This window comes from Crocodylus siamensis, chromosome 4 (assembly GCF_052110815.1).
Source record: "Crocodylus siamensis isolate JL-2025a chromosome 4, ASM5211081v1, whole genome shotgun sequence".
Classification (NCBI taxonomy): Eukaryota; Metazoa; Chordata; order Crocodylia; family Crocodylidae; genus Crocodylus; species Crocodylus siamensis.
This window is the reverse complement of record NC_143398.1, coordinates 86,473,762-86,500,329: the sequence shown is the minus strand read 5'-3', so window position 1 is coordinate 86,500,329 and position 26,568 is coordinate 86,473,762. Positions and strand designations below refer to the sequence as shown.

General features: G+C 43.6%; 1 protein-coding gene across 7 annotated transcripts in view; it reads left to right on the top strand.

Annotated features, from left to right (window-relative positions):
* The window catches only part of NFAM1 (NFAT activating protein with ITAM motif 1), a 46,126-nt gene extending 20,655 nt beyond the window's left edge, over positions 1–25,471 (top strand). For 5 of the 7 annotated variants that reach the window (XM_090042724.1, XM_090042725.1, XM_090042721.1 and 2 more), the window contains exons 2-7: positions 8,079–8,414; positions 10,111–10,223; positions 15,780–15,881; positions 19,781–19,867; positions 21,230–21,322; positions 23,371–25,471. In XM_090042724.1, the coding sequence (XP_089898850.1) occupies positions 8,147–8,414; positions 10,111–10,223; positions 15,780–15,881; positions 19,781–19,867; positions 21,230–21,322; positions 23,371–23,427 (720 nt within the window). In that variant the 5' untranslated portion in view covers positions 8,079–8,146 and the 3' untranslated portion in view covers positions 23,428–25,471. Of the gene's footprint in view, positions 1–60; positions 273–2,021; positions 5,437–8,078; positions 8,415–10,110; positions 10,224–15,779; positions 15,882–19,780; positions 19,868–21,229; positions 21,323–23,370 lie in introns of those variants that run through there. The other 2 variants (XM_090042719.1, XM_090042718.1) reach the window with 2 other exon arrangements.
* The last annotated feature ends 1,097 nt before the right edge of the window (positions 25,472–26,568 follow it).

The following is a 26,568-nucleotide window of genomic DNA, read 5'->3' as shown; positions in this document are numbered from 1 at the left end:
ACTGAGCAAACCAAATGCATCCAACTACAGTGAGAGATTTTTAAATTTTTTTTTTTTTAGCCCCTCTATACTGCATCCCAGGAATAGATCGTTGGCTGCTAAATCCAGTATCCAGCCTTCATTCTGCAGAATGCTATAGTGGAAGCCCAACAACTATATATCCATAATTAAGAGGTAAATCCAGAGGGGGTACAGTGACAGTGTTACACTCTCCTTTGAAACCATGCTACAGGAACTGCAGCTGGGGACCTGTTTTTACGTCTCCAAAACAGGTAAGAATGCCAGCCCCTCATTCTTCTCCATGCTGATATGCATGTCCCCTCTTCCTCCCATTCCTCTTCTCTCCTGCGTGTCACTGTCCCTGGATGATAGGGAGGGGCTTTAGCCGGGCTGTGCGGGAAGCCAGGGGCAGTGGCAATTGGTGAGTTCCCCCTGCCTACCCGATTCCCCTGGGTGGTCCCTACTGGCCCAGGAGCAGGTACAAGGAAGGGGAATCTACCTGCTGCTGTCCCTGTTTGAGTCCAACCCTCCACACAGCCCGGCTACAGTGGGGCAGGAGTAGCTCTAGAGCCTTCCTGCCTCCAGATCAGCCAGGGACAATGGAGATGGAGATGGCAGCAGTCAGAAAAGTGGGGGAATGTGGGAGGGGATAGGAGGTACCACTGAGCACAGGTAAATGGAGTGCGTGAGATGACTGAGACCAGGGAGGAGGGTGGGATTCTTACTTGATCTGGGGATTTAAAAGAAGTCCACAGCCGCTGCTCTGGCATTGTGGTCTGCCCACCCTGGTGGGGTTGGGGGAAGCTGGGAGCAGGAGTACAGCCACCACTGCAGCACTGGTCACTGCTCCCAAACCCCCTTTATAAAATCCTGGATCTGCCCATGCCATAATGTAGCTGGCTAATTTATGCAATGCTTTCCAACACTGGAGGGGGAATGCTTCCTACCTGATCTTCCTTCAAGAGATTAATGAATGCCCTGAAGCATGAGATTTAATCACTCTCTGTGCCAATTCATGACAATCCAGATTAGAGGGGAATAAGATGTCAAACTTAATTCTTAAGAGAAGTGTGGCCAACCGGGGCAAAGCAGCAGAAGTGCAGAAACTAAAGCAACGAACAGATGGGCAACACTCGGCCTGACACAAACGCTTCATATAATTATTTCCTGTGGGTTGTCTTAGGGCTAGGGAGCTATCAAGGCATCCTCCTTCTGCATCAGGGTATTGTTGCTCTGCTCTCACACCTTCTGTGCTGCTCCTCATTTTTTAGACTGGGGTGAGTCTGGGTGAAAGATGTCAGCCTGTGAAATCAGAGAGGTTGTCAGAGGCAGCAGCCCACTCGCTTGGTGCTGCTGTCACACAGATGCCGAGAGAGCAGGAGGATGCTGTGAGACCGAAATGCGGGCGCTCCCAAAACAGGGAGCTCCCAAAACTGTTGCGGGCTACACAGTGAGAATTCGCTTGTTGGGGACCTTTCCCGAAGGTACCAGAGCAGGAGAAGAGACTCATTGCTCTAGATATGAGGACTTGCAGCAAAACGACTGTATTCCTGTCTACACCTTTCCTCTCCCTCCCCACCTCCTCCCACTTTAAAATTTCTAGCTTCCCTGGTGGAAATGTAGTGCAGACAGGCTACTGGTGTGTTCACCTCTGTGCCTTTTAACCCCGCTGGCAGACAATGTACGGAGCGTGGGGTAAAAACACAGGCAATGGCCTGGGCCCTGCTTACATAGGCAGTCCCACAGCTGCTACCAGCCTCTGGAAATTATAAGCAGCAGAATCAGGCCAAGAAAAAGTGCAGAAGAAACCAAATCCTCTGAAGCATGTGCGTTGTTGCTGGCTGAGCTTGAGAATGATGTAGAATATAAATGGTTTCTGACGTTACAGCGAATCAAGGTTGCTGTGCTGGTGCGCGCTCTGAAACACTATCAGCCAGAATCTGCAATCAAGCTTATTAAGCTGCTGTGGCTCCTCTCTGCACCAGTAAGCACTCCTGTTTTGGATGTTGTGTGATGTTAAGTGCCAGGGCAATAAAGATCCTTTCGTTGTGGTCTCTGCACAGCTGCCTCTGCCTTGGTAGGGATTAGGCTCATCATGTGAATGCAACTTCACCTGGAGCTGGCTTTGCGTGTGCGTGTGTGCTTGTTCATGCATGTACTTCAGATGTAGTCATGAACAGGCAGTTCTGCTGGCTTCCGCATGTGGACAGATCTAGTGGCTGCTCCTGATCCTTCTGTACATGATTTTTCACTAATGCTTAAGACTTGCGTTAGTGATGGTAGTGGGGCCCTGTTGCAACATGGTAACAGTGCTGGAGAGGTTCAAGCTTGCACAGAAACAGTTGCCATGTAATTTTGGACCCTTGGGCCAGAGTTTCTTTCAGGAAGTGGCCAGTCACTTGTGCATCAGAAAGAGGACAAGCCTGTCACATGCCTGGCCAATCTATACAATGCTGGGCTACAGCAGAGTGGTGGAGGAACGGTCCCTTGACACCAAACTAAAGGTGTCAGCTCACGCTCTGAAGTGTATCTTACCTTACAGAGTTTCATGTAATGAGGGCAGGAAGAAAACATCCAGTCCCCAGCAGAGGTGTAACAGGCAGGTTCTGTACCTCAGGCAGCAGTGACTGCCAGTCTTGTGCCCCCTCAAAGTTGGTGTCCAGGGCTGGTGCTCCAGCTCCCCACCCCTAGTTATGCTACTGTCCCTCTCCAGCCTTGTGATTCGTCTGCTGTCCTGCGAGAGCAGCCCCCCAGCTAGGTTCTGTGGGAGTCTGAGAGTCAATCAGTCTGAAATAACCACCCCTCTACACCCAACTACTGGTTTGATAATAAAGCACATGGCTCCCCTCCCTCCCCTCCTCTTATTTAAGTCTCTGGGATTAAAACCCAGTCCAAAATTCCAAGAGAAAATTTAACTTGAATTTAACATTCAAAGGTTGAGGTTCCCTTTAGGCTCGAAGGAATAGAGTGGTGTCCTGTCTTGCAGTTATTAGCAGCTGGTAGTCATTTCAAAGCCATTTCTTTTCAGAAAGCTGTAGCATAGCAAATTGCAGCAGTGAATGCATTTCTGGCCTGGAGTGCCTCTAATCCCACAGATGATTCTTATGTGTGATCTCTTCGGAAATGCTACAGGTCTGTATCTTTAAATATTCCCTCTAGTGAGATGTCTAGGACTTGGCATTTAGAGTGGCAAAGGACTAACAGGCGGGGCAGGTGGGATGCTGCCCTCACCACCCCACAAGGCCACCACACATAATCCATTTATCACTCTGAAGCTGATAAATGCTGATAAGAGCTTCAACACATTGCAGAGAGGAGCAGCAGAGTGTGCCCTCCTGAAATACATCAGGGTGGAAATTGTGCAAGTTCTGTAGGGATTAAAGTGATGTAAGCACCTAGAAAGAAATCCCTCACTTATGCTCGAGGCAGCCAGATTCCTCTCTAGGGAGGTGTAAGTCTGCCCACATAGCAGTCTTGGGACCTCACTGAGGCCTAAGAAGTGCTGCCTGGGGTCGCCCTGACCCTGTGTCCACACAGGGCCTTTGTGTCCCTGTCTGTGTATCCAAAATACCAACTGGGCCGCAAAGTGCCTTGTTACCACTCTTGATTCTCTCTGCTGCTCAGATGTGAGACCTAAAAAGAGTGATTTCCAGCTAAGACCAGCCCCCATGCAGCTCTTATCTGTAATCTGACCCAAATCTTCCTTGGAGGAGTGCAGTTGCTGCACCAGTCTTGAAGAGTACATGGGGCCATTGCTCTTCCCCTCTCTGTTTGTCAGGTGCTCTGAGTGTTGTACCACACAGCTGTACCTTGTTCCTGTCTGTGTACTCAGGGATGCAAGGAGATCCCTTTCTGTCTGTGCACCCATGCAGGACTGGCCACAAAGTTGTTGAAAATTAGGTTGTTTCAGAGCAGATCTCACCAAAGCCAGCCCTCAAAATCAATATACCAACCAGTAAGACAATAATAGTACATCTATGACAATAATAGTACATTTACCCTCCTCCCCAGCCCCCCAAACAGCCACCTTCCTGCAGCTGTTAGTGCTCCCCTCCCCCAGGGTACTCCAAAGGTGGCACACAGGCTTTAATTAAACCCTGCATGGTGCAGTGCCCCTTTGTGGACATACAGTGTAAATATCAGGAAGTGCAGAGGCAGGAGGGGGCAGGTTTGGAAGACATAAAGGGTGAAGGCTTGTGGACCCAAGGCCTTCTCTAGTAAGATACAGAACCCATTTTTTAGCTGTTATATTGCTGGTATGAGGGTGTCCCTGAAACAAAAGCATTCCCTAAAAACTTGAGTCCCCAGTCCTTCCCCAAAGAGAGAGATGGCATTGTTCTTTTGCTCTCTCTGCTGTCTCCATATTAACCCTCCCTGCAATGTTTTTTCTCAGATTTGTCCACAAAGGGAAGTTAGTTTAGATTAAGGTAGGGTGAAAATTTAGCCTGCCATGGCTATTCTTAATTAACTTATTCTGAAATAAGAGGGACATCCAGATCTGAGGTCTTGTCTACACAGCAACTTGAAGTGAGTTTGGATGTGACTACAATTCACAAGCTACTTTTGCACTGACCCTTTGCCTGCTTCCCACCCCTGGTGGATATATACCCATTTTAAAACAGAGTAAGCCGTTTACAGACTAGTGCCCTGGAAGGTTACACCCAGGCTTATATGTCTCCCCGGTAGGCAAGTTTAAGACGTATTAGACTAATTTAGAATAAGATACCCTCATTTAAGGATAAGACTGTCCACACTTGCCAGTTAATCAAGAATAGCAATTCTGGAATAACTCCTCATGTAGCCAAGCCCTGACACATGGGATGTGGAAAGCAAACTATGTAGTAAGTGTAGCTCATCCATCACTCCAAAGGTAATGTAGCAGCATCCATCACATTCTGCACAAACACAGTCATCGGTCCTCAAACAACCTGACTAACCAGTTGGCCCAAACCATTTTTACCATAGCCCTGAGTGAAAATACAAAACTGGAGGGGGGGGGAGGAGCAGGGAGAGGAGGGAAATGGTGATATCCATTTCTGGGTTTTTGCCATAAACAAACATGCATGATATTTTATGGCCATCAGAAGACAGGAAGGTCCCTGAGCTTATAGTCTCAACTCTAGCTAACCACTGTCAGATGCAACACCATCATGAGAGTGTAAAATCATGAACCACAGAAGCAGGAAGAAGACTTAACTAAAAAAAGCAGAAGGGAATGTGTGTCTACCAGGAACAGCTTGCTAGAAGTACTTCATGTCCATCTTGCCGTACCCTTGCAAAGGGAAAGGGATAGATAGTTTCTCAGTTGTGGAAATACCTGACAAAAGCAGTATCTCTTGTCTGCTGGATTTTCAGATGTGGCTGTCTTCTCTGACCCTATCATGGCCTCCAATATGAACTTTATCTTCCTGTTTCTCTGGTTGCTTCAGCATGGAGGTAAAATGTGCTTTTTATAGTCCTTCCTTTTGCTCTCTCATTTAGGGCATTTTTTTCAGTTGGTAGCTTTTGCTAATTTCCAGAGATCCTCTCTAGGAATTTGCACACTGCTGCTATTTCTGGCTTTTAAACATTTAAGAGCTCATACGGAAAACCCTAAAGGAAGGGGGTGGATGGGAGGAGTGCTGTGTAACCTAGATGAAATTGTTCAGATCCTCCATGGCATAGTCTTTGCTCAAGCTAATAACTCCAGAGATTTCATGAGAAGGTGGGTCTATTCTGTCTTGTTGCAGTGGTGCTATGCAGTGCCTTGTGTGAAAGCCGGGTTCATGTCAACTTTGGCATTGCTCTACAAAGACAATGAATGAGCAGGGGCAGATCAACAGGCATGCTATGCTGTACCTCTCCTATGTTTGAAGGAATATACATTTTTTAAGCTATCTATCCTGTTCCTAGCAGCAGTGTTGAGGCCCTGAGCACCATTCCTGAGAGTGTATTACAGCTCAGTTGCTTTTACAGCTAAGTGTCTTTTATCTAATGCAGTAACCTAAAATTTTCCTTGGCTTCAGGCTATTGCTGCTGGTTATGTTATTTGCAGAGATCTTTCCGTAACTGATGTTTTTACCCTGAAAATGTTCATAGAGTGTGATTGTGTTCTTCTACTATTGCTGAGCTTCAGACATCTTTGCTGTGCTTTGTTTTGAAGGAGTTAAATACTGGGTTGCTGCTCCTTAAATCTGGTCATGTTATGTGCATTCAATGCAGTGGTGTGACCTGCATAGCATGGCAACTCCAAAATCTATTTTGGGTTCGGTTTTTTTTTAGCATCCTGCAGTGCCCATTTGTAGAAGGTAGGATGCCAAAGAGTCCCACTGAAACCAAGAAGGGTATTTATATCTTTTTCCTCCAGTTCTTGTATCACAGTTCCTTGTCCCTTGTCCAGGGAGGTAGTTAGCTGTATTAGTCTTAAGTCAGGCAGACACCAAAGCTAGGTGGCACCTTAGAAACTGACTGCTTAAGAGAAACTATAAGATTTCATAGGTGACAGTAGGCCATTGCCTACAAAAGCTTACAGTATCTCCAAAGCAGTTAGTCTCTAAGGTGCTACCTTGACCTGCCTTCTGTCTAATTCCTTGTCCAGATTCTGACTCTCAGTTTTATAATCCTAAAGGGGAAAAGCACTGATGTTTGTGTAGTCAGTGCCTCACTGCTTGTTAAACCCAGTAAAAATCAGCTGCTGATTAGCAAATTGTGTTGTTTGTATTGTGGGGAAATTAGGCCAGCAGCTGTCCTGAATTTTGAAGGACTAGTGTCTTGGGGATCTGCCCACAGGGTTCAAGTCCAGTAGTATTTAGACCTTAATTTTCCCCTTACTTATTGTTGCAAAAAAGCAGAGGAGATTAGCTCCTGTTGTAGATGGAAAGAAAATAAGTTGGGTAGAACCATGTGGATAATGTACTTTTTAAATATATTTTACTTCTTAAAATTAACATGCTGTGGACCATCCTCCCCTCCTGGTGCACTGTGGTGGTTGTTTTGTCCATGACTTGAAAATGAGAACTGCAGGTGCTGAAATAAAGTGATGGAAAAAGGTGGGCTGGCAATAGCACCAGGCTTATGTGTGATGCAAAGAGAAAGGGTCATGTTCACTGTGGAGTGTGCTCTCTATCCATGTTCCTGCTGGGCTGAAGTGTGCCCCTTTTCAGCTTTTCTTCCTTTTCTTTAAGCAAAAAGAAAGAGCATACTTAGGTTCATTGTTTCCTCTGTGCTTCTGCTTCCTCTCTTGTAACTTCCTATATCATCACTGGGTGAATTGCAGAAACAGATATCCTTCCAATAACCTGTGAAAAATAAGCCATCAAGGGAACTATTTCTTGGCCCCTTACCGAGATGCTGTCACAGATATCTACTTCAGATCTTCATGCTTCTGCTGATAGTTCCTGTATCTGATATGCAGACTTGCTCTTTGCTATCCTACTTTGAGCAGCCAAAGTTCTGAGGGATTAAGCTGCCTCCTCTTAATATTTTTTAAGGTCCCAATAGTGGCCTGCCTGGAGAATGTATATTTTCCTTCCTTTCACATACCCTAAATTCACAACTACATAGTTACACAGACTCACATGTTTGGATCCAGATCCTTCTTCAGCACACAGTGATCACACGCATGTGTGTGCATATACACACGCACACATACACCCTCCACCCCCCCACCCACACAAACTTGTGGGATTTTGGAGTAGGAGTTCTACAAAACATCCACCCGGAGTTCATTTTAGAAAATTGCTGTCCATTTTTGTCAGATGAAATATATTCTCTCATGCTGCATAACCAATCCACTTCCTGTCTCCTCTTGTCCTGATGTCTGCCTGCTAGAGGTCTATAGAGGAACTCACAAGGGAAAAGGGGAAGCCTGAGTAGGTAAGAATTGCACAGTGATTACCTAATGGGCTCTGTAGGTCACAAACTAGTTGAGTTGCATCTGGTTGCTGACAGTAGCTGAGACCGCACAATGGAGAACTTCCAGCAACTACTTAATAATGCACCTGACTGTGCTGGACTATATCTGCATGACTGGGGAGGGAATTTTGTCCTGACCACCGCTAGTGTTATGTGAATGCTAATGCATATCTCCCATCCCACAGAAGGAGGGCAGGTTGAAGTGCAGCAAGAATCCCTGATCCAGGTTGCTTTTGCCAATGAACAAGTACTTATGACTTGCCTGGTCAGCTTCCCTCGCACAACGCAATATTCCAGCTTCATAGGCAGTTGTTATCTGCTGAACTCAAAGGGCCAGAGAACCACAATCAAAACATATCCGATATTTGTACCTATCCCTGCTGAACAGGAGAACCAGACAGCAAAGGCGAGCTATAGATGTGACATTGAGCCATTCAAAGCTGCTTCTGGCACCTATTACTGTGAGGCCAACTGGACCAGGTTAACGCAAAAGGGACATGGGACGTTTGTCCTCATCAGAGGTAAGCTCCCCTCCCAGCCAAGGAAAACTCAAAAGAGGAAGTCTGAATGGCTAAAATCTGACTGGAATTTCCTGTAACGGTGCTTTTTTTGTCCTTTCTTTCTTCTGTCATGGCAGTCTATAAAGACAGAAGGCAATGCAAATGCTTTGCACTTCTCATCAGCAGGTCTCAAAGCACCTTACAGAAGTGGTCAGTGCCATTGGGGATGGTGGAGGCACACTGACTTGCAGCAGGCCAGCAGCAGTTAGGCATTGAACCCAGGTCACCTGGGTGCCTGTTTGTTGGGCTGCTTGACATGTCCCTAAGGCACTATATGATTTGGCTTGTGTTCATGAGACAGAGGTGATTACATATACGATCAGAGAGATAGGTTCAGGTTTCCTAATTTCCAGTGGGAATTTCTGCTTCCCCTCCCAAAGCACCACACATTACAGTATGATGGGTGGGCTGTTCAACTGAAGCATGGGTCTAAAATAGCAAGAGGATGGCTACAGGGCAGGAGTCAAGTGCACTGTAAGAGAGTTGATAATGACTTGGATGCTGTTGTTGACCTGTTGGGTTTATTTTATGGTATCTGATATGAAATGCTCCTTAGAAAGGATTAAAATGTAAAGCACCATAGCCAAAGTACCTCATGGCATAGGGTAAGGGACAGTTGCAGCAATCCTATCTTGGATGGTTGTTAAGGGTTTATCTGTGTATCTCAGGAAAGCTGACCTAATGAACCTGTGTGTGGCAGTGCATTAATGTGGCTATGATGCTTTGGGTTGCAGAGCTGGCGTGGGTATCTCTGTACTAACTTGCACCCTTTGAATGTACTATGAGGCTACTGTGTGGGTTTAGTACTCCCTTTTGCCTGTCTCTATCCACATTGCTAAAACTCTTGGGTAGCACCTTCACTGCCTCTGTAACACTCATGTCACCTTCCCCTAATCTATACATAATTCATCCACTAACACTACTTTCTCTTTGCCTCTTTTAACCTAAACCTCCTCTTTCTAATTTCTGCACTGCACAGTGTATCAAATTTGTTCTTGTACGTCTTCACTTTTAAGCTCTCACCTTCATGGCTCTGCCTCTCTCTAATTTTCCACTCATTTCACACACTGCTATCCTTTCTACTCCAGAAATTATGTTAGCCTTGACTTACCCTGTACACTTCTTCCAGAGAGTCTCTGGGTATGACTACATGAACAAATACATTACTATGAGGTAAGCTCATACATGATTTTGCTGCATGTCACTCACTTTGCAGTTACTGCCCATGTGTGCACTCCTACTCCTTGGTAAATGTGAGGTACCTAACCCCACTTTCACTAAGTGGCATGCTACATTACATTTATGACATGGTAAGAGTCTCCACGTGGGGAGCTACTGTAGACTAAGTTCACCCCCTAGCTCAGTTTGCAACAACTTGCTTGTACACCAGTTCCCTTTGCATTGAATTGTGTGTGATGGAAGGGGAGGTTCAGGGCTGGAATGGCAGAAGATGTTTCACCATGTTAGTGGTGGGAAGAGCAGAGGCAGGCACCTGGGCTGTATCTATCACTCGTGATCTCTTAGCTCCTCTCAAATATTTTTACAGGGGAAAAGTATCTGATTAGGTGTGCTTTCAGAGCTGCTTGTGGATGCAAGTTCTCTGACAGCTATTCTTCAGGTTTAAAAGTTCAGGTTCTAACCTCCTTGCTTCTCACAGACAGTGGGTACCTTGAGACTTCCTCCATCACATGGACATTCCTTGTCACTCTTACGACTGTGTTGGCTACACTAAGCATCACTGCAACAGCTCTTCTGCTGTGGAAGAGAAAGGCAAGTTATTACAAGATAAGTATTCTATGTGGAGCTCCTAGTGATGCCTATAGTTAAGGTTTTCTGACACTTCCTATTATGAGATCCTATTTTAGTTGCTTAGAGCTTTGCCAAACTTTAACTGTCTGGGCTGAAATTTTCCATGCTGCTTGTCTGCCTCAGGCTGATTTTTTTTTTTTTAAGTATCAGCAAAAATGGTTCAGCTGTTTCTGAGAATAAGGTTAGGGAACAATATCTATATTTGTCCATGTTTAACAAACTCTTATAAATATTTCAGCTCTAATGGCTCTATGTTTTGGAGCCAAGGACTCAAAATTTGTCAGGGGGTCACTTATGTCAGAGATGTGCCTTTTGCCATTCCTTGAAACTGTGTAAATGTTACCAAGTTAGAAACCTTTGAAAAATTGCAGTTTACATAGTCCACACAAGATCCTTAGAGGTTGGTTAGAGTCTGGCAGCTAAATTCTCTGAACAATCTATTTGTATGAGTCATGCTTCTGTAGAAAATATTGTATATGAACATGAGAAAGACAGTCTTCTAATATACAGTAGAGCTGAATAAAAGATGCCCCCAAAACATGGATTTCTTAATTTTTGCATGCTTGACTTTGCAAATGATTGTATTGTCCCACACACAAGACACACCCTTTCCCCCAAAAATCAGGGTGTATGTATTAAGTAGGAAATCTGGCTTCCTGCCCAGCATAAAAGCATTCTGCTTTGATTCCTGCTCAACAGTGCAGCAGCTGTGGTATTATTATTCAGGCAGCTGAGGGAATCAATTGATTCAATGGCTCTGCCATTCCATAGGTGTTAATGGTCATGTCTCCTTTTTAATGGTTTTGATGTTCCACTAATCAAAGTAACCTTTTTTGGGGCGGCTTTTGTCTGTTAGCTGTTCCTGGTCCACCTTCTCCTATTTCACAGCCCTGGAAATCTTTAGCACTTTTGGTTAATCACAAATTCACCCACAGTGGTCAGTCTTCAGCAGTAACTAGGGTTTCAGTTTTATTTAAACAGGAAAGGGAGGCTGAGCCAGCTAAAGAGTAGAACCTTCCCCTGGTCTGTGCAGCCATAACTCTGGAAAAATCTTTTTTTAATTCATTCTGTCTTTCAAAAACCAGGTGCATATATTCTGGGGCATATTCTATGCAAGAAAACACAGTAATATTTTTTGGCAGGGCGATGAAATATAACAAACTCCAGTGCATGGTATTACCCAGTACAGTAAAAGCTTTGTTATTCAGCATGAGTGGGGTAAGTGGGGTGCCAGTTATCTAAAAATTCTGGTTATCTGAGAGTTATACCAGCCCTAGCCCACAGTGGCAGCCCACCCTGCCCTGCGCAGATCCCTTTCCCCTCCCCACACCCCTTTTGTCACAGACTTTTCCACCTTGGGGGGGCATATGCGCACATGCGCGTGCTCAGCCCTTCTGCCCCCAATTTTTTTTCTCCCTCCACCTATGCAGATATCAACTAGAAGGGCTCCTGGGAGCTGGTGTATCGGCAGTGTCACTAACTAGTGTAAACAACAGCAATACTTGATGCACCTGCCGGATAGACTTGGCAAAGATTCCAGTTGCTAAAGTGAGGATTTGTATTGGGGGATATTGGAAATTCTGGTTAATAGAGTATTCTGGTTAGTAAAATGCTGGTTAACACAGCTTTTACTGTATATGCATTAGGTTAAAGTATTTTTTGGGGTACCACCTGGTGCTGAAAAAAGGTTGTAACTTGAACTCTATACAACCCAAACAAAATTTCTGGCTTCCTCCTGGCCAGACTATTATTAGGTATGCTAATAGTGATGATGCTGATGCTGTTGTTGTTATTAACAACAGCAACAATATTATGCAGCTATAGGGCCTTTCATTGGAGGATCACAAAGCACTTTTCAAACACGCAATTAACTACACTTTCTAGTCCTCTGTGAAAAGTAGTTATCCTCATTTTACAGATGAGAGAACTGAGGCACAGAGGGATTAAGGAATGTAATCCAGGAATCCTGACTCCTGGTCCCCTGTTCATTCTGTTATTAAACATCTCGCTTGCTCTCTGGGTTGTCAACCCATACTATTTACACTTGCAAGCTTTTTTCCCTAGTCACAAGAAGTATAATCTATATTTTCTTTTCAGTGAATGCTGAAATTTTCATCTGACTCCAAGAAATTTATCTTTAAAAATAACATAAAATTTTGAGACACACAAAACACAAGAGTTAGCAATTCTGCTGTACATCTCATTGGTCCCACATCCCCTCTTCTTTCTTGCCTGCTTGAATCTCCAGTTCTCTTCTTCCCCTTTCCTCACCCACATTCTTCTTTCGCTTTCTTTTTCAGTCTGCTGCTTCCATTCTTCCTCCATTCACTCCTCCTAGTACCTCGCCCTGCCCCTACAGCTTTTCCTCCTGCCATTCTAGATCCTCCTTTCTACCTATATTCACCTACTTACCCCCATCTACAGATCACTTCTGATCATGGCACTGCCTCTTACCTCCTAATGATGCACCCCATACTAAAAGGTAGCTTGGTTTTCAGTCCAGTTGGGAGCTATTTCTTAGGAACACTTTGCTACCATCTGAGCACGGTGCAGAAAACTGGCTGTCATTTTAGCTAAGAGCAAGCTGGATTCAGTCCCCTTAATAGGGAACGGGAACTGCTGGTAATTTTGAGAATGCTTCTATTCGTCACTTAAGCAATACAATGGGAATGTAGACACTTCTGTTTCCCTAAGGTTGCTTTCTCTGCCATGTCTTCTGTGAGCCCTGAAGTGAGCAGCCTACAAGAAATTATAGGCTTGTGACCTGTGTCTCAGGGGGCTGCTAACTTAACTTAGTTCTCAGTAATATCTCTGACTTGTCCTTCTGGTCCTGTGGGGCTACCAATTTTCCTCAGAGGCCAGCTCCCATGTCCACAGTCTGGGATAAATCACTACATCCCCCCCACACCTGCTTAATTACAGGCCATTGGCCTAAGACTCAGGTTCTTGGGAGATTGCCTAGGCTCTCAAGATTTATTTAAAAAATCTCACCAATTCTGGTGCAGACAGCTGTCAGTCCCTCAAGTACCGGGCTGCAGTGGACATGAAAGCCAGTTGTTTGTACAGTGCATGTGGAAAAGGAAATAACCTGGTATTTTCAAACAAAGCAAAACACTCTTCTCCTCCCTCAAAATATTAGCAAATCATTGCTGTTGCTGTTTTTTAACATGTTTTATCATGCAGTGTCTTATGAGTAGTTGGGGCATGTTTATACCTTTTTTTACTTGCCATTCACAGATTATCAAGGTGGATTGATTTAAATCGTTATTTAAATCACCGACTGGAAAGCCTTGATTTAAATCATCAATATTAATCAGCTTTTCCATTTGTACTCCAGTTACTTTTCTGAAGAAAGGCACCTTCTAATTAGCTGATATAACCATTAGAAGATGTAGATTTAAAACTAACCAGAACCTTTTATACTAGATTTGGTACATATTTTTGCTACATAGGAGGGTGTGCTATAACTGTATACATTCATTTAAGCAATTGTATATCATAATGTTTCCATATTCTTGTTAATTTTATATTTTGCGTCTGTTAGAAAATGGTTACTGATTTATTGCTTAAGGACCCACCACAAGATAAATTCCTTAAGACAGCACACGGCCTATTGTTGTGCTGTATTTATAAAGCTTAACCTCAAAAATATTAGATTTTCCCCCCTGATCTTTTCTTTATATAAAAAAGCATGCACCCTATAACCGAAATACTTTGGTAGAGGCTCACAGATTAAGCCTATTTATTTTTTATTTAACTATTTTAAGAGATTATTAAAAGTTCAGGCCTTAACAGTGTTTTGTTTTAAACTCAAATTTCATTTTAAACAACTACATTTTAAAATTAGAGAAATATGGATAATATACATACTAACATTAAAATCCAAGCCAGTTTAAATAAAGATGGGGAAAAATCATAGTGTGCAATCAGTCCTAAGGGTAATTGTAGCATTCCAAATACATAACAGTTTTCTTTCTCTACTACTTCTTTCCTTTTGCTTTGGCCTTTTTTGACTAAAATCTTTGTTTAGAATTTTCTAAAATTCCATTATTTGTTTGGTGATGATTCCAGAACTTGCATTTAAATCTATATGGCCTCCTTGCATCAGTTTCCCTACTAACGGACCAGCTAACACTTCCTTACCCCTGAGGACTCAACACCTCAATATAGATGCAGTGACTGTTGACAAATGTCACATATGACACCCTTCTCCCTTAAAAGGAGAAATGATGTATATCCAAATGCTATTTATTGCATGAAAACTGCTGGGGATGATCAAATGAAGCGAGAATAACCACTGAGTGACAGTGCTGAGAACTACCTCCTTTTATATTTCTCCAGCAATTTGGTGGGATAGTTTTATGGAGGAGGCAATTACATGAACTGCTGGCTGACATTTTCAGGCTTTGAGGTGGGCCTTAGACTCATAGATTTACAGATTTTTTTGAAGGCTAAAAGGGACCATTAGATCATCCAGTCTGACCTCTCACATAACACAGGCCATAGAATTTCTCAACACAAGTTATCCGGATCTGCTGATTTAAAAATATTTATCTCTAGGAGATGCTGTTTAGCATCTTCCTTAAGTTACTAATGGACTGGAAAGCACTTCATCATCCTCATGTGATGTGAACACATCATTTCTGCTTCTTTCCAGAAACAGAACAAAAATATTTTTGAACACTTCTGTTTTTTCTGTCTCATTATTAACAATTTTCCTCAGCCATGAGAGTTTGTTTCACTAGTGCTTTCCCTCCCCGTGTCAGTAATGTGGCATTTTTCTTCTCAAAAGACAACCCCCTCTGCAGAGATGTGCATCAAAAGAAATAATATTGCCTTGGATTACACTGTACCCTATATTTCTATCCTTTGTGCACACTCTACTTGGATGGAATGAAGTTGCCAGATTTCAGAAGCTGAACAGGGTTCGGTCTGACCTCTATTTGAGTGGGCCACCTATAGAGAAATCTCCTTTGCTGCAGGAAATGGTGCTGTTGAAGAAAACTTCTTCCTTTTAAGTCAGAGATAGACCAATACTACTGTGTACTGCTGACCACATATGACCATTCAAGTTATCCTGGTACTCTTCTTAGAAGTAGCAATTTCAGGATTAATTTCCTGGCCAAATTACAAATTTAAATTATTGCATTCTATCCTTCTAACATGTCCCTGCAGTTTCAGCTGGATACCTCCTCACTTCCTGTCCTACCATATTGCTATGCACTGTTAAATGTTCACAAGCTGCACCCCAGAGACAGCTGTGTTTCAGTGAACTAAGTCTTTTTTTACATGTACACATAGCCTATATTTTGGTTCACTTGACGGATTTACATCAATGCAAGTGGAGGGGCAGGTTCATTATTTTCAAAGTGTTTTGCTTGTGAGGAAAGTGCTACAAAAATGTCATTAATAACCCCTGATCATGCATCACATCTGACAGTCATACAGGTATTTATTTCACATTGGGGAATGCAGTGTTGACTACAGTGCTGTCATGTAATGTTTTGTCCTATGTAGGTGGTATGTCCAAAGAGAAGCCAGCCCCAGAATTTCCCAGAATTGGGGGCAAGAGCCCCAGCCACTTCAGGCAGTTCAGAACCATCTGGTTCCATCTACACTGTAAGTACCAGAACCACTCCCATCCCCAAAGTGGCTTCACTAGACCTCTGTGTTTACACGAAATGCCTGTCCTTCATCATGGGTACTGAGTGCCTGGGACAGTAGGGTCAGGGAGTGGAAGGAGGGGGATGATCCAGTGCAGGAGTGGCCAACCTGTGGCACACATGTCACAAGTGGCATGGGCAGCCTCTGTATGGCACACAGCAGACTAGGGAGGGAGCAGGGAACAAAGAGGCAGATAGGGCAGGGAGCAGAAAGCAAAGCAACAGATTGGGCAGGGAGCATAGGGCAGGGATCAGGAAGCAGAGCAACAGACCAGGTGAGGGGTTTAGAGTTGTACTTAGGGAGGGTACAGTACTTACCTTGTGCCAAGCCTACTAAAAAGGTTGGCCCCTAGTGACCTAGTCCATTTATCTCAGTATAAAAAGGCACTGGATGCAAAAAGAGGGCTGGGGAGGGGTCTCTTCTTCGTAGCTTTCGACTCAGAATAAAACTGACAGCCCTTTCCCATTTCTGAAACTGGCAGCAGTCAGCTGTTCCCATTCCTCTTGTCCACTGATGGCTATTCATCAATTTAGCGAAGGAGAGAAAGGCATTTCTTAAGCTAGTCTGTGGGGCAAATGAGGAGTAGGGGGATGAAAGAGAGTAAAGAAGAATATTGGCTGAATACTAGGAAACCTTTCCTGACAGTGAAATCTATAACAGAATGGAAAAGGCTCTCAAGGGGAGCGATGTGAACTGAATTGCATAAATCATTTAAAACTGGATGATACTAAGCTCTAGAGAACAGAGAGTAAAGAAATGTATTTCCCTACCGAACCGAGTAGGTGATAGGGGGATGTGCAGAGATGGACAAAATGGGCCAGTAGTGTTCTAGCTTTAATCTCAAGGATCCTTAGAAGGTCGATAGTTTTTTTTTCATTTTTTAAATTATTTTAATCAAGTTTAAAAATAAAACTGACAGGAAAAAACGGAGTAGCAACTAAAGGGAGGGAGTATTAAGGTTATAAACCTTTTAATTACAAAAACTAACTTCTTTTTATTCCCACTTTTCCAAGAATAGATAGTTTGCCCTGACATGGCCGATTCTTGCAAAAGAAAATTCAGATCAATTTCTCACCTGGTTGGCTCCATCCTGCATTCTTAGTTTCATCTTAATAACGTTTCATAATGTCACTTCGTTTAGGATGCAAATACTAAGTCTGCTAGAACAGACCAGATTTGAGCAAGAAGTGAGTTTAGTGAAAATGCACTTGTGAAGGGCAGAATCCAGTGGGATACAAACTGCCTCTGCAACATGGGAGATCTTGGAACTGGCCGGTTTAGCACCCAAAATGTCTCGGTATGGCTTAGGAAGGAGAAAGACTGGATGCCCTGGGAGGTGAACTAATTCAGTGTATATTTTTGAGAAGCCTCATTTAGTGGGGGTGCTAGAGAGCTTCTCCTAGAAGGTAAAGGTGGCATTCCCTGGCAGTCACCTAGGAGGAATGCCTCTTGCAGCATTGTGACCTTCAGTGTGGATATTCCCAGGAACTAGACAGGAGTGTCATACGGAGCTGGTTTCCAGATAAGACTCAGTGTTTTGCTGGACTTCATTGCCACCCTGCAGCACTGACAACTAGTTGAAATGGGATTCAGTTTTGTCAAGCAGACAGGATTAAAACTGTATTTACCATCTTGTTCCCAAATTTGATCCTTAGTGACAGACACCATAGAGCAGGGGTAGCCAACCTGAGGCACACATGCCACAAGTGGCACATGGTAGATTGGAGAGGGGACAGGCAGCACAGCAGGAGACAGGGCAGGGAGTGGAAAGCGGAGCAGTAGATTGGTCAGAGGAATGGGATTGGAGTGGTGTTCGGGGAGGGCATGGGGCTAATCTGTGGCATGCCTGCCAAAAAAGGTTGGCCCTGCTGCCTTAGGAGCACTCCCAATAGATTTGAGAAGAACATTGTTAATCCCATCCACTATACATCCAAAAAGGGATTTAACAGTGTACTGTGCTCCCACAGTGTGGCTGGGTTATGTGGCAGGCTTGATTTTCATGGTGTAGGTGGAACCTCAGTTGTTTTGGGAACAAGATGGGAGGACATCTGCTATGATAAGGGATGACAAAAGCTCAAGCCGCTCCTCTTGTTACGGTGGCAGATGGTCAATGACCAGGTGTAGGTAATTTATTTGCAAATGAAAATTGCATCCACTAGCTTTCTGATTGGCCAGTAACACAGCAGCATTCTCTAACAGTCTGGACAGGGAGGGGGCTGGGCAAGTCAAAGAATGCATTTGAAGAAATCTTTTTTTGGAGATTTAGCTCTGAAAATTCGTTCCCTATTTGCAAGTGACTTAGACTGGAGCAGTGAGAAAGGGACCACTTGTCAATCAGAGGGCATACAGCCTGATTCTTGTGCCACTGGGTGCAGGGGACACCCTCAATCCCCGATCTATATGATGCTGTGAGGGGAAAAAAGCACCAGGGAAGAAACTCTCTGTGACCAATGTGAACAGAGCTGAGAATCAGGAATAAGGAAGCTGTGATGGGAACTGTGTGGAGGCAAAGCATTGGTGGGGTTGTTCCAAGAGAGCGACTCAAGGGGGTGATCTGAAATAACTGTTAATATTTGTCAGCTTTCTGCAGGGATAGAGCCAAATGATCTCCTGCTCATTTTAGCATCCCCCTCCACCTCGGTGCCCCTGGCAAGTCCATCCTAAGCCCTGTGCCAGCCCCCTTCTATTCTGGCTCATCCACTCTTCGTTAAATCATGATTGCATAGGGCCTGACACTGACAGGTGCTGAGCATGTGAGGCCCCCAGCGAAATGAGCAGGAGTTGCGCAGTCTGGGAGCCAGCACTGCCTGGAATCTAGCCTTAATCACTTGCTCTTTCTCTTTGCTGAATTACAGCAACATGAGAGCCTCACTCACTTTGCCATCTCTTTGCTAATACCATCTGCCCCTCCTGCCTGCATAAGCTCCACCCATCTTCCTGTTGCCAGAGAAACAGACACCTTGGCAACCTGCTGTCATCCTTGAAACACACATGAAAAAGTCTTCCCAATTGTTATGTTTGATCCTTCAGGCAGATCTTGGAATATCACTCAATCTGACATGCATCTTTAGTGATAGAATTATCTGAGACCAGAGGATGCTCACACATGAAGAATGTGTGTGTGTGTATGTGTGTGCATGTAAACATGCATGCTTCTGCGTGTTCCTGTGTGTGAGTCTGTAGATATACGTATGTGTGTCACAGTATGTATCAGTTCCTTTACTCCTTCTGCATTCTGAGGAGAAGGAATAATTCCAGTTAAAGAAGTAAATAAATAAATAAAGGGAAATAGTCCTTATTGCATGTGGCTGCGGAGTTTTCCCTCTTCACTATTCTGTTGGGCCTCTGGCTATCAGGTCAGTCACACTTCCCATCCTCAAGTGCCCAAAGCGATTGTGGTTAGAACCTGGGAGTGACATGCCTATCAGTGCAATACTATACCATCCAGAGCTTAGCTGGATCACAGTACTTCCTGGCCCCCTGAGCACTGAATGTCTGTCCATAAAGTGGGTCTTATTTTGCTTTCTGTGAAGAATTTGTGTGAGATGCGGACAGGGAGAGTGGTTCTTGTTCCAAATTTGCTGTCTGGGGAGAAAAACCTTGACAGCATATCTCTGGGATCCAAGGTCAGTCTAAAGCTGGGACTGCCCTATTCATTCAAGTGCTTTCCTCTTGCCCACATTCAGTTCAGGATTCCTATATATCTTGCAGATTTTTGGGACAGGAGGGTGAGACCCAAATTTCAGGACGTGTATTGATGCCTAGCCACAGCAGGCAGCAGGACATGTTTGAACCCCAGTGCACTGTTTTTCATGTGACACAGCCCCTCTTTTCTCCTCCCTTTCCCATTCCAGTGCCTAGAATCCCACCAGCCTGATATCTATTCTGTCCTCGAGAATGACACACACAGTCCAATATCTGAGAACAATCCCACAGCAAAGGTAAGTCTCCTCTTCAATAAGCCTGATAACAGCCCGCAGGGGTCCCCTTCCAAACTGGGCATGTGATCAACTGCATTGCCAAACAACCCTGCCCTTATCTATGCAATAATTCTGCTGCTCCCCTGCCCCCAAAAGAGAGCTGAGCTGCTCCCACCCCTCAGTGGGTGGGTTCCATGTAGAGTCTCTTTTTTCCTCCACCTGAATGGTTAGTTTGTCAAGCAGTGCCAGATAGGACAGCCCTAGCTCATGTAGATGTGTTGACGTCTGAGGTGGTGGAAGACCTGGGATCATGTGTATCAAGGGAGCCATCCCTGTGTGCATACTACATTATTATGAAATACAGGCCTGATTTTGGCTCTGCTATGGCCCTTCCTAAATGCTCAGGCAGCTAAAGATTCTTTCAGCCTGAAGGAATAGAGGCAAAGCCAGGGCACTGCTGGACTCCCCCCTACCTCTGGTTTCATAATAACCCTTTAGGCCCATTACAAAGGGACTGAATTTAAAGCAGTCCTGAGACTACAGTGACTTCAATCATGTGTTGCTACAATCCCTGCCACCCTAGGGATTGGGGAAAGGAAGCATGACTTTCTTGGCAAGTTGAACATTAGGACAGGACAGAGCCTTGGGGCTATATCCACTCCTGGCATAAGTGGATGCAGCTCTCAAATTTGGCCCTCCAAGGGGAAATTACATCTGGAACATGGGATTATAGAAGCCAACATATTGGTCCATCTAATCCAGTATCTTATTTCTTGGAAGATCAGGAGTTTGAAAGTCTAAAAACCCTGCATCATTCAGTTTGGGGAAAGTTTTCTTGTAACATCCAGTAGTTAGAAGTTGCCCGCAAAATGTGAGTGTTCACATCCCTTCCCAAACTCTTGTCTGTTAATAAAACTATATTTACTATTAACTTTGGATATTCCTGTTATTCATAGACAGGTCTGCTATATTTTTTTTAATATACTGCCAGGTTCTTGGCTTCAATGATATCTTGGGCAGCAGTTCCACAGACTACCTGTGCATTATGGGGAAAATGACCAGCATTGATTATTGGCACCCTTCTGTTTCATTGATTTCCCCCTTTTTGTGTTTTTTGTTATGAGACAGGGAGAACAGGAGCTCCTGATCTATCTTCTCTACCCCTCTTATTATGTTGTATCATGTCTCCTCTGAGTAATTGTCTGTGTGATGTGACACTAAATACACAATTTGCTGTGGTGCACTGAATGTGGAGCTCTTAGGGAACTATTGGAACACTTGTACTGGCATAGCTGACACATTCATTTGAGGATGAGGGGGTCTGAAGAAAAGTATGTGGGCAAAGTGGCCTGTTACTGAGAGATGTGGGTATGTCTCTTGTAGCCTAAATCCACCAACTCAGAGCCAGCCAGGGACAGACATAGGAGTGAAGACTGCGAGAAAGCAGGGAGGAAGAAGAAGAAAATGAGAGATACGGTAAGAACCTTCTGCACCCGATCATCAAAAGCAGATATTGTTTCCCCATATTGTGTAGTTCCACCATTCAAAAAGAAAAGAGATGAGAGTAACAGAGACAGTCTTAGTCTCTCTGTCACTTAGCTAGTGTCCCATCTTTGGGCTCAGTTCTACAAGAAAATAATGGTAATAGGGACCTCCTGTAATGTGAATGACATTATGGATGGAATGGAAGGGAGGATTAGCAGGGATCAGATGCTCCAGGCTCTGCCTCTGTCTGCAGTGAACAGAGTGATCAAAACTTGGAAATTTGTGGTAAATATTTGTCTCTGGTATAATTCCATCAGTCAAGGAGAAATAAGCCCATAAAATCTAGGGCCCTGTCTGTATTGGGTAATGTTGATGTGTTGTCCACCTACCTCTATAACCCATTACCTCAGGACTGTCAAACTCATCTGACCCTGCAGGCTAGATGAGTGGTGTGGGGTAGGTCCACAGGCTGGATCAGGTCCATGGGCCTGTTGCCTCCTCCCTTCTGCCTCCATGCCCGATCCAGCATAGATGCCACCCACCCAGGCCAGTTCAGGTTTCTGGCCTGAGCAGGCACTATATGTGTTGCAGTCTGGAACTGGCCTGAGAAAGTGCTATGGATCGCAGTCTGGAACCCACCTCAGCGCATGCTGCGGGTGGCACAGCCCAGGACTAGCTTGGGTGAATGCTGGAGGTGGACCACATCCTGGGCACGGCATGCAGCCTTGGGCTGATACAGCAAAAGGGACAGCACCAGGGGCCAGATTATGAGGCTTTGTGAGCCAGATCCATTCCGTGGGCTGTTTGATACCCCTGCCTTTCCTGTAGTAGTAACACACCAAATATCTCCAGGTGCAGCTGCAAACAACCACACACGAGTATCTGCACTGCTGTTTGGAGTGCCTTTAATTGAAGCAAGGCTGGCTTCTTTGGTTATATCCATATTAGGGATTATTTCCAATTATCCCACTTCTGCACTGGCACTGGGCACCATTATATTGATAGTGGTAGCAGTCAGAAGACTAGGATAGAGTAGACACCAGTATTTTTACCAATAACAGAATATAGCAGTGTTAATGTTAGTAATGGAGTTTACTCCAGCACTCCCATGGTTGCCATTACCAGCACAACTGCAGTTTTTGCAGGGAGGGGACAATTGCAATGGAGGCACCTTGAACTGGAAGATTTGGGAAGACCAGATCAGTTAACAAGTTCAGGTGTCTAGCATTCACATGCCCTTGGAGGGTTCTGTACTAGGTGTTTTTGTTTAGTGTTTCCCACTGATGGTTAACAACAAATAAATGGCTAATGTAGACAGGGTTTCATTCATCCACTGGCATTTCAACTACTCTGCTATCTAATTTTGATCATAGCAGGCCTGTCTCACAGTGCTTAGAATATCAGTATCTGGCAGCACTGTGCCTATCTGAGAAACAATAGTGAAGAAACGATTCAGCTGCTGAAGGAGTGGAATCAGAGAGGTTAGGGAATTCCTTCTGCACAGTATCTAGACGGATATATTTTTACAAAGATCAATCTCCCCTCTTCTCCCAGGCTGCTTCTATTTTTAGAACAGAGAAAAGTAGGAAGCACCTTTATCCTGTAGTCTGGATTATCAATGCTTCTGCCTAGGGCAGTGATTCTCAACCAGGGTGCTGCAGCATATGATTCATAAAATAAACCCAGAGATTTCAAAGAGGAATTCTCAGTATCAAAAGCATCCTGACCTGTTGTGGTCTTTCTGAGTTGTTTGCAGCGGGAGAATTGCTCAGTTATTTTTTTTGTAGTAAAAAACCGAGTGAAAGTTAAGAGCTGGCATTTTCCAAGAGGTTCCTTGAGACTTACAAGGGGTGCCTTGAATCTAAAAAAGCAGGGAACCACTGGTTTTGGGGAACAGCACAGCATTATCTTAATGGGTCTATTGCAGTGGGCCACTAGTAGCTATTTCTAGGAGAGTAAGTTAGAAGTACTTTTTAAGAAGCTGCTTTGCTTATTCTGAAGAATATTTTTCTTCCATTTCTTTTTTCTTTTCTTTGTAGACACCTAAGGAAGAAACTCCAGAAGAAACCTTTGACACCCTGTATGAGAATATCTAAGAGAAAAGACTAATCATGCCTGGGTGGTACGTGTCTGAGCAGGAAGAAACTGTCCTTTCACAGTTTCAGGCCCTGCCATACCTCTCCAAAGACTCACAGCAAGCTGAGGACAGAAGCCAGGATGACCTCCAAGCCCTGGTCTCTTTCTAATCTGTTCTTTATAAAGATCAGAATTTCTCCATTAAAATCTCAGGTTAGCTCAGCTGGCCTGGAGGTTCTGGAAAGGCTACTTTTCTGTCAATTATTTACAGTTCTGGCTTCTTGAAATAGTGTAGTTGAGTTGTATACAAATTCTCCTCACCCAGTTTTGCTAATATATTTGAGTCCTCAACCACAGGATGTGCTTGGAAAGTATAGAGACCCCCGTGCCCCATGCCATGTTGTCAGGCTCTCAGGTCTTTCCTGTCACGCCCATTAGATCTTGCTATCTATCTATTGAGACCTGGCCCAGGGCCCACCTCATTATCTTTCCTTCCCCAGACTGTTCCTCAGCAGTCCACTGAATTCATGCAGGGCAAATGCTTTCTCCTGGATGGCTCCAGTAAAAAATAGTGGGCAGTGAAAGCATTAAAAAGATGCAGAAAATGAAGTTGGAGTCTTTTCCCTTTGATGATGTCTTTTGCCGGTGGGGATGTCCTTCATAGGAAAAACGTGGGTGGGGCTTTCAGTACAAACAGTCCTGCTGGAGTCCCTCTTGCATGTAGATCTGCTGAAGGGCAACTGATATCCCTTCCAGGAAGGGAATTTAAAGAAAAATGTCTGAGAGTTAGTGTTCCTGTAAGCTTTGTTACATAGTGCAATTTTTTTAAGCTCTGATGAGCTGATGTAACATCACAGAGTGAAGTCCTCACCATGCTGAAGTCAGTAGGAGGTTTGTCACTGACATCAGTGGCACAAGAATTGTACACATGGTGGTCAGAGGATTGTTTATAAAATTATTTGAGCAAGGAGACTAATTTATTAGATGTACAATATGGAAGATAGGGGAGGAAGCTGCAGATATGAGCTTTCTATCCAGGCCTTGATCTTTCCTGTTACATAGATCTAACCTGTCTGTCAGACTTAACCTCATTTGAGGTCTGATGGGGAAGGAGATACATTAAATACATTGCATAGCTAGATCAAAACAATGAATCAAAAAGCTGATGTTGTTGTACCTTAGATTTAAAAAAATCCACAAGAATATGTAGAATAAGCTGAGAGGGATCATACAAACCTCTTTAAAGTAGAAGATCAAATTAAAACTGAGCTGCAGGGTCACAGGACCTTCTCTGGTTTCAGATAAGGTTGCTTCTCATCAGAGATGGAAGGTATGGAAAATGTCTCCAGGGCCTCCAAGCTTCCTATACTATGTTTAAAGAGATAATCCTCTTATTGCTTCGCTCTTTTTATTAGATGAGATTTCAAACGTGCAGTTTGAACTTTCCTTAACTGTAGAAAAATGCTTTTCCCTTTCCAGTGTCTAGAAATTTATTTCAGTAAAAGCAATCAATAGACTGAGTGGCTTATTAGACCCATTAACATTGTTTTTCCATTTGGAAAATGATTATTTTTTTGCAACAGAATTTTAAATTAAATATATTTGGGTCACCACGTTTTAATGCTTAATTGTTCCCTAAACCAGTACCATTACAGATTTTTGTTTCTCTTGGGGAATTTGTAGTCATGTTGAGGATAAATTATTTTAATATTTAATGGTTTTATTGATCACACCTGGGCAAGAAAATCTCAGAGTAAGCTGACAATTGGATAAGGAGTTAAAGCTTACTAAAATAGAAATGATTTGAGTAAGTTTTTTTTTTTAATTTTGAATATTATGGATCCTAAGAATTGTATATACAACTGGAAATTTCTTGCCAAGAGTATCAGTTGCAGCACTGTTTAGTCAATCTCTTATTCTCATTGTTCGTTTGTATTTTATATAATGTAAATCACTGTACTTATCTATGATCAACTCCATCTCTGTCTGTCTCGCTCCCTGCTCTCCCCCCACCCCGATTATATATTGTTTGGTTTATCAAAATAAAAATGATAGAGAGAAGAAGTCATAGACCAGCATAATTCCTTCCTCCTACATTGTAGTGGTAAAATAGTAGGTAAAAGCTAAAGAGTAGAGACACAGTGAAAGGCTCTGATCCTTTAAAGTAGTCATAGGCAAAATTCAACAGAGAAAAATGGAAGATCTTTGCATTAGGGGGCCTGATACAAGGCTAAATGAAGTCACTGGAAGTCTTTTAAATATATTGTAGTGGGTCTTAGCTTGCCCCATTGAGAGCAGAGATTGTACAAGAAATGAGAGATCTCCTTGTAGATGCATAGATATGGGTCTAAAATACTGCCTTAGCATGGCCCAGGCAATGCAGAGCTGGAGCTTGTGAAAGTGGAAGGTGTAAACCAGAAGAACATGAGGGGTGTTTTTTAAGACACAGAAGTTTTCCGAGGAGATATTAAAAAAATATCTCCAGTCAAGGCAGAAAAGATTTATGAAGATCATTTAAATAACATTAGTGTAACTGATGTGTCTCAGAGACTTAACAAAAACAGTAACCAGTTGGTCTGTCTTAGCTGTCTAGCCCATGAGGGTGAGTGCAGGGAATTAGTATTATTTGCCTATATTCCATCAGATGAAATTAGATAGTTTTTAGTATGCGCCAAACATTTCAGATGAATGGAATAAAGAAACATTTCCATTGGCCTCTTGGAATCTGTTTCTTGTTGGCTTGTTGTGCCTATTCCACATACATTTTTGCTTTAAATTACTTTTTTTTTTAATGTATGTCTGGGGGCTGTGGGTTATAGCTGTGATCTTTCCCTCAGCCCCTGCACTCCTATATACTCAGACTTGCTCAATTACAAGAAATTAGACTTACGGACATTTTGGGAATAAGGGTCTTTGTGCCTGCAGCATTGCACAGAGGGAGAATCTGCTGTTATATAGTAAGCACTGGCTGCAGTTGGAGATGCTCTATCCATCCTCTTCATAAAGGAAGAATGGTTTTGCCCTGAATGAGCACCAGTCATGTGGGGTGATTACAATCCTTTCCTGGAACAATCACAAGCAAGCCATATGTCCTGAAGCACATAGTTTGATCACTCTTATTCTCATTGTCATGCCAGAACTGCAACAGTTGTTGAGAGTGA